The sequence below is a fragment of the Perca fluviatilis genome, chromosome 18 (genome assembly GCF_010015445.1).
Source record: "Perca fluviatilis chromosome 18, GENO_Pfluv_1.0, whole genome shotgun sequence".
NCBI classification, from domain to species: Eukaryota; Metazoa; Chordata; class Actinopteri; order Perciformes; family Percidae; genus Perca; species Perca fluviatilis.
This window is the reverse complement of record NC_053129.1, coordinates 28,773,325-28,785,628: the sequence shown is the minus strand read 5'-3', so window position 1 is coordinate 28,785,628 and position 12,304 is coordinate 28,773,325. Positions and strand designations below refer to the sequence as shown.

Here is a 12,304-nt window from a genome sequence, read left to right as displayed (position 1 = left end):
AATACCTGGCAGCTGTCTGTTCCTCCCTCGATGTTTCCAGCACACATCTCGTGGTCTTTGACTCTGCCGTTCAGGTACGCTGGACGATTGCAGATCTTGTTCTCAATCACAGGGAAACCAGTTTCCTTCAGGACGCCCTCACCTCCCGTACCTTTAACACACCTCCACAGAGTTACCCTGTTTATAGTTTTCCACAATATTTAGTGTATCTTAATTTGAAAGAGCAACACATTTAATAAAATACTGGATAATTATTTTTTAATTCTGTTTGTTTTTAACCTTCAAGCCAAGTCATAAACCTCAAACAACCTTTAATGAAGTGAGAACAGACCAGAATGTCCCCACTTTTAAAAAATGACCTCACACTCAAAATGGTCCTTACAAAGATAGCAGTACAAGAATACACACACACACACACACTCACACACACATTCACACACACACACACACACACACACACACACTACATACTGTGACATACCTTGAGTTTCACCCCATCCGGTAACATAACACTCGGTTCCACTGGGAACAATGTAGTCCTTATCTGGCAGACAGACTGGCATGACTTTGTCATTTATTAGTGCAGGGCTGAAAACACACAAAACAACAGTGGTGGAAGAAGTACTTATAGCAATACCACAGTGTAGAAATACTCTGTTACAAGTTAAAGTATTGTCACTTGAATAAAAGCACAAAAGTAATAGTAGGGCTGCTCCCTCTTAGTCGACTAATCGGTCGTTTTGGTATCAGTCAACTTAGATTTCTTTAGTCGATTAGTCATGTTTGATGCTTTTTTCACGCTGAATGACTTATTTCCAAGAAACGTACAAGCACATCTCTGGTAAACACAAGAATTAAAGTGGTGCTTTTGCATGACTCTTTGCGGAGAAACTCAGATTTACAGATCTGTCGATTAAATCAACTAATCGATTAGTCGATACAATTGAATGAATTGAATAAGTTAGTCGACTAAGAATTTCTTTAATCGAGCACAGCCCTAAGTATTAGCATCAAACTTTACTTAAAGCACTTTCAGAATGGCCCATTTCCAAATAATGTAGTGATTTTATTGGGTTACAGTTACTCAAGTAATTTGTACAAGTACCTTAAAATTGTACTTAAGTATAGTACTTGATTAAATAGACTTTGCTTCATTCCACCGCTGAATGCAATAGTGAGTAAGGGAAGTGTGGGAAACCAGCTGATTTAGGCAAGTGGTCATGTGACCGGTTGCCAATCAGGAAGTGATAAAAAGCTCACCAGGTGCAGTCACTAGTCCCTTACCTCTCACTGAGCGCACTGCGTTCGTGTGGATTCTCCTGATTCTCCAGGTTGATAGCCGGGCACAAGTTCCCGTCCTTCACGGAGAGAACTGGGCCAGATTGACGTTTACCAATCACAAATGAGCTGCTGTGGCTGTAGAGCTCCGGAAAATACTCCTTCTCCCGCATTAACTGTGCTATAGGAGTTTGTGTCCTTGCAAAGCGGACCAGTCTAGTCATTGTTTCCTACGGTTATTTTACCATTTTGTTTCTTTTGGTTATTTCCCTTGGTTGATTATTTTCTTGTGATTTCATTTACAAGTGGTCTTTAGATATATTTTTTTATGGAAGTTTTGACATAGGTTTCTCTCCTCAATTTATGTATATTTACAGCTTGATCCTGTACAAGGCTGGGTCCGTGTCGACACACTGCCTCCTCATGGTGAGACTGCACTGGGTGACACTGTTGCGGTGTGTATGTAGCCCCGACACTTTAGATTTTGTAGTGACTTGTATGATATTTTGTAGTGAATCGTGTAGAAATAAGTGTGTAGTGCATGTCCTTGTCGGTGCTGGACCTTCTGTCTCCTCTTTCGGTCTCCTACAGTCGTCTCCCGGAGTGGTGTGTGTGTGCTGACCCGACCTTCCTACTTGAGGAGAGTAAGACCACATGTATCTGCCATCTAATTTATTATTTTATTAATCTGCCCTTGCTATTTTAATTGGAACTCTTTTTAACTTTTGTAATAAAACCAAACTTATTTTTGTACAATACTTGCCTCATGTTAATTGTTTCTGTTAGGGGAGAACTAGAGTTGGTCACGCAACATACTAATTAACATAGTAAGGTTTCAAAGGGTTCCTCCTAACCCTCAATAGGAGGTGGCGTTGTCAGGTCTGAAAGGTTTTATGTTGCTCCAGCACTACAGAAGGATAGTTGTTCTTATCAGTTTTATTAGTAGTAGTACTTGAACTAGTATTAGTGGTAATAGGATGATGAGACTCACCTCTCCAGTTTGAGCAGAGCAATGTCAGCGCCGTTGGGTCCCAGTATGATTTTTTCCAGGTTCTTTTCTTGTTTCGACGGCTCATTGGCTAGCTCTGTGTTAACACCCATGATAACCTTGTAGGCACTTGGCCGTCTGGACCTACAGTACACACCACATTTATAAAAACACACACTAGTCATCCAGTGGTTGTCTTATTAGAGGATTTAGTCTTTAGATGTCTGATGTTTTTAATTGTCTCTCTGACCTCTCCAGGCAGTGAGCTGCAGTCAGGACCCACTGGGGGTGAATCAGAGATCCTCCACAGAAATGAATTCTTGTACTGGTAGAAAGAGACCCGCAGAAATGTATTTAAGTAGTTCAGATATATCATGACCTTTTTATATATCATCTTACCTAAATAGTTACAGATAAACACTGAGATGCAGCATCTTGTTTTCAAGAAAACATGGGAAACAATGAATATAAAATACTGTAACATATCCATCAGAGACCATGCATGCTTTATGAAGGCACATGGACGTATTAAGTATTACGCACTCACGCTTTGCTAAAGCAAATTCATGCTTTAAATAGGTTTCACACACACTTTAGTGCTGGCTACGCTGTCCCTCTGCCCAATGGCATTTCAGTGGTCAAGCCAGCAGCCTTTTGGATTTTGATGAACGAAATAAGATTTGCATTTCAGCAATCATTTCTTACATTATATAACACATCAAAAATCAAACAAGTCTTGATGAATATGTGACGTCACCTGTGCTAATACATAAGAGGCACAAACTGAACCTAGGTTATTGTTTGCATCAATAATAATAATAAAAAAAGTTAAACCCAACATCACTTAAAGTTTTGGTATTTTTTGCAAATGTTGTAGGTCCATTGGAATCTTTTTTTTTTGTGGGGGGGGGCTTTTTCCTTTATTAGATTGTGACAGTGGATAGACAGGAAAGTGGGGAGAGAGAGAGGATGACACACAGCAAAGGGCCGCAGGTCAGATTCGAACCCAGGCCGCTGCAAAGGACTCAGCCTACATGGGACACACACTCTACTGGGTGAGCTAGAGGCTGCCCCCATTGGAATCATATTTAAGTATTGTTCTACTCACTTGGTCCGGAGGCTGATTTGCCAGGGCCACGAGTAAGCTTTTGACACGCAACCTCCCACAATCCGACCAAAACAACGCTTTGGTTTGGTGACTGGCGTCCCGCATTTCAATCCAGCTACAAAGAAAGTTCACAGTCATGAATTCTCACGAGATGACTGGCAGGCAACAATCGAATTTCTTCAAATCGGTATCAGTTAACAAGTCTGTTTACATGTGAGGCTGCTAGTGCTTATTACAAATGAGCAAACAAAATTGTTGGATGCACAAAACATTGATTATATTAGGCTATTAGATTCTTAATATTAGTTGGGAAGGCACTGGGTGGCTAGAGCACTGTCAATTTGTTGTCACACCCATACAGAAACCGTTTCAATTCAATACAAAACAATTTTCAGGTTCTTGTGCATGTTGTGCATACACTTTTCATGTAAAACCACGTGTATGACCCTGACCATAACCATAGCCTAATCCTAGTGCCTTCCAGGCAGCGCTGCCTGGGAGGAGATGTTGGGGTCTTAAAACACCTTTAAACCACTTGTATTAGGGCAAAGGGCACTGCACCAGAGCCTTTTACCCAGCCAATTTTCAAAGCTGTATTTAGAATTTAGAATCTGAACTGATGCAATCATTTGTTTTAAAGGGACTTCAGTGAACATTTTAGTGGCAACTAAACTAAACATGATAAATCAAGGGGATTGCCAAAATCAGTAGGATTCGTTCTCTGGGTATCGCATCGTTATTGTTTGCACCAAATTTAATGGCAATCCATGCCATTTCTTTTTTCATATATCACTCTGGACATATTTCACATCCTGTATTGCCATTCCTCAAGCCACATAGCTAGAGTGGTTAGAAATACCAATAATTGGTTTACGTACCACAGTCGGGGATCTGACAGTAGTCCCATTTCTTGTTCCTGTCTGTAGTGTAGCACCAAGGACCATTCACGTCGCCATCTGGGTTCCTGCAGCTCTGACGGGTACACACATAGAGAGAATCAACGATTTAGGAACGAATATGATTTGCCAGCTTTTAACATGACTGTGTTCATTAAATCTGGAGCAAAATGTTATCACTTCAAAAGTCTACAGCTCAAAATGGTTCATACACTCACATTGCCCTCCAGACCCTTGTCGGGGTGAGTTTGTGGGGTGAAGCTGTTGTGTTGTTGAGGGAACTGGGCACTCCAGGACTGGCAGGTCACGCCCAAAATGGTGATGGAGGTTGGACCCCGGTATGTATCTCCATTTCCAGTCTTACAGTCTAACGCAGCAACAGAGACAAATAAGTGGGAGAATAAAGGATGAAACAAGCTAAATAGCTGACAAACACAAAGTTAGAAAGTAAAAAAATTACCAATCTCTGTTGCGGTCTCTGTGGCAGTGGATGAGGCCTCTGGATTTGAAGGTCTGCTTGTGGGTGTATCGCTGGCAGGTTTGTTGGGGCATTTCTCCAAGTTGCAGTACTCCCAGCGGACTCCAGGCTCTGTAGTGTAACACCAAGGAGCTTTGTCTCCATCTGGGTTCCTGCACAGATTCCTCCTGAGGTCCCTGTTGAAAGAGAAAACCTGGAACTTCAGGACAGCAGGTGGCGTATAGTAACTTTATTAAAAAAGAAGGTGTAAATCTGTATTTTTAAATATGAAATTTATCAGTAGACACTGTTTGATGCTCACGCGTTGGGGAAGTTCTGTGGAGTTTTTTGGTGGGTGTGAGGACTCATGGAGCTCCAGCTTTGACATCTCTTTCCACTGATGGTCTCTGATGTTACACCCCGGTAACTCGTCCCGTCACCCTCGTAACAATCTTCCTCCTCTGTGGGGATCAATGGCTCATCTGCAGCAGGAGACAGGAAACCAGGCCGATTTATTGATGCATTTTTCTAAGCAGCAAATGTGGAGTTCTATAACTCAGTGGGTCCCAAAGAGGGATGACACAATGACAGAATGTATGACTATTTTGTTCAGGGGTTTCATACACTTTCTGCAATGAAAGAAAGACTCTTGACAAAGGTCCACAGGGACTGAAATGTTAGTTTCGACTGAATGGTGATGCTGTAGCAAGAGCAGACTGCAGGATTTTTAATTGTTCGAGTGTGTAATTAAACATGTAGAAGCAAGACAGGGGCCTGTAGGATGAAATCTTTTCAAACGCAGGTGTGTGGTGTAATTTGTGTCACTTTAGGGGTCCTTGACATGAAAAGGTTTGGGAGCCACTGCTATTACTCATCACTGTTATACCTGGTGCGGCTGCATTCCCACAGCTCGGCACCTTACAGTACTCCCAGCGAGTTTCAGGGTCAGTGGTGTAACACCAGGGCATCCTTTCATTGTCTGGGTTACGACAGTAGTTGCTATCCAGGCCTCTGACAAACAACAGACAGTAACAATGAATGAACACAGGTAAAAAACCCAACGATAAAAGGCAGGATGCCAAAAGTCCCTCTTTTTTTTTTGTTTCAGTGGCTCTTACTTGCAGGGGTAGTTATCTGGCGAGCGGTTGTGTTTCTGTGGCGTCTGAGACGACCAGCTCTGGCACGTTTTCCCAGATTCCGTCACTGCAATCGTGCCTCGATACGCGTTCCCTTCACCGGTGGCACAGGTCAGCTCTGGGACGATGGAGGGAGGCTCGGATGCTGAGCATAGAAGATGAGACGGATTGGTTGTAGAACTCCAAAAAACAAGTAGTAAGTGTTAGTGTTTTAAACAATGTCAAAATATGATGAAACTGATAAACATAACTGTAAAAATAGGAATGACTAAAAAGTTAAATGGTTGTGAATAATAAGGGAACGTATCTGTGTAGTTGTTATTTTAAAAGCCTTTAAGGTGCGGCTAGAGCAAATTTTACCATCATTTAGGACCTCTGTGCTGTAATTAAAATGGTTTTCTATATACTACTAGATACAACGATTACATTTTAATTTTGTGAAATAATCATCAAAATAATATAAGTAGTAGTAATAATATTTTCTTTTTTTCATCAGGTTGCGGTGCAGGATCAGTTTGCCAGTTCGTTGGTCCTGCAGCAGGAAGTGCTCAAAGGTACCTCGTCAGGTTAAAGGGTGAGTGTACTTATTTATCGACAGTTCTTAAAAGCTGCAGTTATACTGGGCATGTTGCTTGTAAATGGGTTAAGACATACATTTTAGGTGTTACCATTGTGAAATATGGCAGAAGTAAAGTAAATGCACTGAAATTAGGGATGCACCGAATCTAGGATTCGGCTTCGGATTTGGCCGAATATTGGGCTTTTTGACGGGGTTCGGTTTCTGCCGAACCTTAGAATTTTTTCCCACCAAACCGAACCCTACGCGTAATGACGCCACCATTGATTACGGGAAGGTGTTTACGTAGGTGGACCGCTCAACGCAGTAGGCTGTGAGGAAGTGAAAATGGAACTCGTGAGCAGAAAAAGTGTTGTTTGGCAGTACTTTCAGTCAAAAGAAGGCCATTCAAGTCGAGCTACATGTTCGATTTGCAATGCCGATTTGTCTCGTGGTGGCGAGGACCCTAAACAATCCACAACTCAACTCAACGCTGTTAAAACATTTGCGTATGAAACATCCGAAAGAATATGAGTTGTGCATGAAGGAGTCTACAGACAGCAGCCAAAATGCAGCAACTTCAGGTACGGCAAAGGAAGGACAGTCACAGCTAAAAACTTGTGTTAACCAGGCGACCATTTCCAGCTTCATTACTTCATTAATGTGTTTACTGTGTTAATGGACTGAGGATGGGAGTAGGATTCGGTATTCGGTTTCGGATTCGGCAGAATCTTAACCAGTGGATTCGGTATTTGGCTGAACCCCAAATATCTGGATTCGGTGCATCCCTAATTGAAATAGGAGGACGTACTGCAGCGAGGTATGGAGCAGAAGTCCCATCGTTTGGACACACTGGTGGTGAAGCACCATGGTCGGGGGTCTCCATCGGGGTTTCTGCAGTAGTTCTCCTCAAGATACTTCTCTGGAAGACTAGAGAAAGCATAAATGGAATGGTAAAATAAATTGATAGGACAAAAAAAAACATTTGTTTAATTTCCAAAATACGTATGTTATATATGATCAAATCCTGCTTGTGGTTGATTGATAGCTTGATTTGCTGTTATGTGTTCTTACGCGCTGGGGCTGTAGCCATGGTTGTGAGGTTTCTGGGAGTCCCATCGTTGGCAGGTGAAGCCGTTTTCTGTGGTGGAGATTTTCCCCCTGTAGTCCTCACCGCTGCAGTGTATACACTCCTCTGTAAAGTACACGCACAGTAGGGCTTCAACTAACTATTATTTTCATTGTCGATTATTTTCTCGATTAAAGATGCAGTAGGTAAGCCTTATAAAACTACCTTTCTGTCATATTTGCTGAAACTGACCCTATGTTCCAGTAGAACTACACGAAGCAGGTCATTAAAAAAAAAATCTGGCTCCTCTGGCACCACCTACAGCCTGTAGTGTGATCCACCGCTCCCTGTTCAGATGCACCAATCTAACTGCGTGTCAATCACTGCGTGTCAATCACTGCTCAGGCACACGCATTTCATAGCGTCCTCCCCTCCCCCTTCCCCGCGCACCAGCTGCAGATAGGTTTCCTCCCCCTCCCCCCTCTTCACACGTGCTCTATTGTGCACAGCTCTCCCTTGTGGGGGGAGGGGCTTAGGAGACCGTTTTGGGCTTTAGTGGAAAGGGGGGAGGGACTAAGACTTTGGCTAAGTCCTGGATCTTCACAATCCTACTTACAAGCACCTTTAATCAATTAGCTTTGGGTCAATACAATCTCAGAAAATGGTGAAAAATGTTGATTAGTGTTTCCCAAAGCCTAAGATGATGTCCTCAAATGTCTCATTTTGTCCAAGATGTTCAGTTTACTGTCATGGAGGAGGGAAGAAATAAAAAATAAAAAAATATTCACATTTAAGAAGCTGGAATCAGAGAATTTTTACTTACAGTTGACAACTAATCGATTCATATTTGCAGCTCTAAAGCACACACCCATCGCACTAACCCTCTGCTATATTGGTCTACTGTGGAAACTTTTGACCACTACAGTGCATTTTGCACTTGAGCATAATTTGGACACTCAAATGAAATGGTGGGCAGAGACACAGTTGGCAATCATGGGAATAGGGAGTCATTTATGAAACCGCAATATTTTTTGTGTCTTGGCATCATTGATATCACACACAAACACACACAAAAACACAAAATAAATACAGGTTTACCAGTGCAGCTGGGTATACTGCAGTGTTCCCAGCGGGTGTTGATGTCGGTGGTGTAACACCAGGGTCCCCCGCTGTCTCCATCAGGGTTTCTACAGAAGTTAGACTCCAGGTCCGCTAGAGGATTGGCTTCCGGTGTGAAGCTGCAGCAGAAACATTGAAAACAATTTGATGAAAAGATATAAAAGGATACGATGGGATATGTAAAGTAACATGAATATACTTGACTATATACTTGGGCCTGTGAGGGTATTTGGCACCCCAATTCTGACAGTTCGTTCCTGTTTTTGTTTTGCTCTTTGTTCCTCTGTAATCTGATCCTACTCCATTTACACACTCCAGGAGGTAGACTAGACAAGACAAAAAAAAAATACAGTCAACACCAAAGGACACTATCAGCATTGCATGTTTGCTCATTCAATAAAATCAGCCTAATATTTAGATGGAATGCGGGTTGACACATTCACTGCACTGCAGAGTACAGTAACCTCATTTATATCTAGTGCACAAATGTATCAGATGATTCTTGGAGTGAATCATTTATCTAATCCCACTAAAGTGATGTTTCATCCCCAAAATCGGAGTCACAGTGTTCAATGTGAGTCACTTCTTCACTGTGTTTGCAGACACAGTCCAAACATCACCGATCACGCAACATAGGCTAAACATTAACCACAATGTAATAGAGGTTAATGTAAAAGTCGTGTATTCAAAACCTTACTTAAGTAAAAGTATGTATCAGCAAAATGCACTTAAAGTATCAAAAGTAAAAGTATGCATTGTGCATCTGCAGCAATGCATCATATTCTATAAGATCATCATGTGTTTGTAGCGTCGCTGTCCAGTGAGAACCATGTACAGTATCTCTAAAAGGTTTCCATGGTGTCAGAAAAACAGCCCTGTTTTCAGCTTTGTGACAATGCATTTTCCATCTGATCCAAGAGGCTTTTTAAAGACTTCATTTAGCTGAAGAAGTAGGAGGATTTTCTCAAAAAAACACTTCAGTTCATCACAAACATTCAACATCAACACATCTGGAGATACATGGTTTTCACTGGAAAGGAAAGGGATGAAAAACTGTCATCTGAAAAGTAATTAAAGCTGTCAGACAAATGTAGTTGAGTAAAAAGTTAAATATTTCCTTCTGAGGTGAAGTGGACCAGAAGTAAAATGTTGCAAAACTAAAAGCACCTCGAATTTGTACAGGACTTGAGTAAATGTACTTAGTTACATTTCACCACTGTGTGCACTCTTTTAACCTTTCAGTGTAAAATTCATAGGAGACAAAGTAAGGGCACCATAGTACAATTTTTTTTTTTTTTTTAGAATACTGGGCTACATATATGACTGAAAAGACAAAAGGACTTGCCTTCTTTTTCATACAATGCTGTGCTGCTTCTGCGCAGGATATTCTCTGTTTTAGAGTTTGCTGCTGCTGTCGAACACTCTTGGTCCTTTTCATTGTATATGAAAGACCTGTGAAAACACAGCAGGTGTCAGGTTGGGATGCTGAGCCTTGAATGTAAAAGTTATAATGTTGGTATAAATGTAAAAGTTGTATTTTTAAAAAGTATGAACTTACCTGCATGTGAAGGATGCTTCAGCATTACATTTGTTGGCACAGTCAGCCACAGTGTTTACCGAGTACTGTCTTCTCCGCAGCGAGAGGATCCATGCTCCTTCAGTTTTGGCGTATCCCTCCACCTCAGTACCACTAACTTAAATCAGAGACAAAACATTGTCAGATATACAGCCCATTAGTTATCGTTAATGTCAGCCGAGCTCAAATCTGGTTTTGGGTTTTATGTATTAGGTAAAACAGCAGTAGACCTTGCAAGTCATGATCTTTCATATTAAAGACTGATGTCTGTGTAAAATAAAAGATGAATTGTTAAAAAAGAAAATGTTCCTTTTGACTTCTCCCTTCAAATATTCAGTAACTAAAGTACGGTAATACAGCAATTGTCAAGTATTTCATCAAGTCAAATAATAATTACTTATAAAAAAAAAAAGGAATAAAATGTTTGTTTTTTTAACTATATGAGTAAAGTAACCGAAGGTTACATGTCGTCACCTTCCTAAAATAATGGCCGAAGTCATTTTTTTGACAAAAATTATTTTCTTGCCTAAATCATCTCCTCAAGAGTCAAGAATGTGACTTAGGCAATTTTACAAGCTTTTCAAAATGGCAGCCGCTTCAAGAAGAACAAACATCTACCACTCTATCACTGAAGTTATTTCCATGATTCAGGGCTCGTCCCCAATTGGTAAGTGATGAGGTTTCTGTGCATGTAAACACACTGATTGTTGACAGAGTTGTAGGTTTAAGTCACAAAGGCATTTATCCCTCTCATGTTGCATAATTGACAGACATTATTAGTATGTCAATAGTCATCTATTGTCATAACATTTTTGAGTGAAATTATTAATATATATACAGTATATTCAGTATTTGGTTCAATTTTTTGTGTTTTCTGAAAAACCTGAAAAAATGACATAGGCCATAATTTTAGGAAGGTGACGATATGTAACTAGAGTTCTCTGAGTGAAACTATCTCGAACGAGACACACTGTTGCCGTGTTAAAGAAAAACAACGCGATTCATAACAACGCTGCGTTATTAGCTGTATGAGTGCGCCAGTACGGGAATGTTGCCGCAGAAACCAGACACCACAACTCATATACACAAAAAAATGTAGAGAGCTTTTCCTGTCGGAATAGCCTTAATCCGCAAACAAAACAGTACCGAAATGAAGTACTCATTATGCAGAAGGCCTAGAAACTCATACATATTATATCACTGGATTATAATTATTGATGCATTCAGGTGCTCATCACTTAAGTACATTACTTTAGTAAATATACTTAGTTACATTCCACCACTGTCAGGCATTAAGTGGTCTCTGAGATGTAATATAAACAGTCATATTTTGCAAGAATCTGATAATAATAAAATTGTTGTCACTCCTTTAGATTATTTTCAACTTGTCTATGCTTCCCATTGTTTGGGGCTGCCTCTAAACTGTGTACACGAAGTGTGAACACATCAAAGTGAACAAAATCTGTCTGTTAACACATCCTGGCTTGATTGAATGATGCAAATAGTATTGAAAGAACATGTTTGATCAACTTGGAGAGGGTTTATCCTGATGAGGTACTTTCACAGTGAAGCAAAGCATTGTCCATCTTTCTTTTTTAAAAATATTTTATTTCATTAAATCATTGTAGAACCATTCATGATTATCGTTCAAAGATATATCTTACCGGCGCAGACCAGGGCTCCCAAGAGGAAAGCTACTTTGTACAGGTCCATGGCGAGGCCGTTACACTAGCAGCTCATAGTCGACAAAGTCACCGAGGAACCTCCTGGTATGTGATTGGGCTCTTCTAGTATTTTAGGAAGATAAATAGGACAGCTGAATTATTAGTCAATCATTGGCCCGACAAGGACGGCAAAAGAGCCACAGGTCAAAAACGTTGTATGTGGGAAATTTTGAAGCACTAAATGTTGCATTGCAATGTCATAGCGTTTCATCCTGTCAGTTAAAAGTTATATATAGTTGTAAATATTGAAAAAATCTATCATCTGTTTATTTCTTACCTTGTTCTGCTTATGTAAATGCACCCACAGGGCTCTGGAGCTGATCTGTTGCTTTTCTGTAGCTGCAATACATTTAAGGGAGCCTGCTCATGAGCTTTGACCACTTTTGATCTCTTGTGT

The 12,304-nt window shown here is 40.7% G+C and overlaps 1 protein-coding gene across 1 annotated transcript in view; it reads right to left on the bottom strand.

Annotated features, from left to right (window-relative positions):
- plg (plasminogen) overlaps positions 1 to 12,304 on the bottom strand; it is a 13,494-nt gene extending 1,190 nt beyond the window's left edge. The window contains exons 1-19 of the mRNA XM_039782245.1: positions 12,185 to 12,304; positions 11,848 to 11,970; positions 10,166 to 10,301; positions 9,953 to 10,059; positions 8,819 to 8,933; positions 8,587 to 8,726; positions 7,494 to 7,614; positions 7,231 to 7,349; positions 5,846 to 6,008; positions 5,614 to 5,738; positions 5,050 to 5,209; positions 4,731 to 4,924; positions 4,489 to 4,637; positions 4,253 to 4,346; positions 3,375 to 3,489; positions 2,517 to 2,591; positions 2,270 to 2,410; positions 482 to 588; positions 6 to 151 (exon numbers count right to left, since the gene is read on the bottom strand). Of these exons, the coding sequence (XP_039638179.1) occupies positions 6 to 151; positions 482 to 588; positions 2,270 to 2,410; positions 2,517 to 2,591; positions 3,375 to 3,489; positions 4,253 to 4,346; positions 4,489 to 4,637; positions 4,731 to 4,924; positions 5,050 to 5,209; positions 5,614 to 5,738; positions 5,846 to 6,008; positions 7,231 to 7,349; positions 7,494 to 7,614; positions 8,587 to 8,726; positions 8,819 to 8,933; positions 9,953 to 10,059; positions 10,166 to 10,301; positions 11,848 to 11,896 (2,256 nt within the window). The 5' untranslated portion in view covers positions 11,897 to 11,970; positions 12,185 to 12,304. The remainder of the gene's footprint in view (positions 1 to 5; positions 152 to 481; positions 589 to 2,269; positions 2,411 to 2,516; positions 2,592 to 3,374; positions 3,490 to 4,252; positions 4,347 to 4,488; positions 4,638 to 4,730; positions 4,925 to 5,049; positions 5,210 to 5,613; positions 5,739 to 5,845; positions 6,009 to 7,230; positions 7,350 to 7,493; positions 7,615 to 8,586; positions 8,727 to 8,818; positions 8,934 to 9,952; positions 10,060 to 10,165; positions 10,302 to 11,847; positions 11,971 to 12,184) is intronic.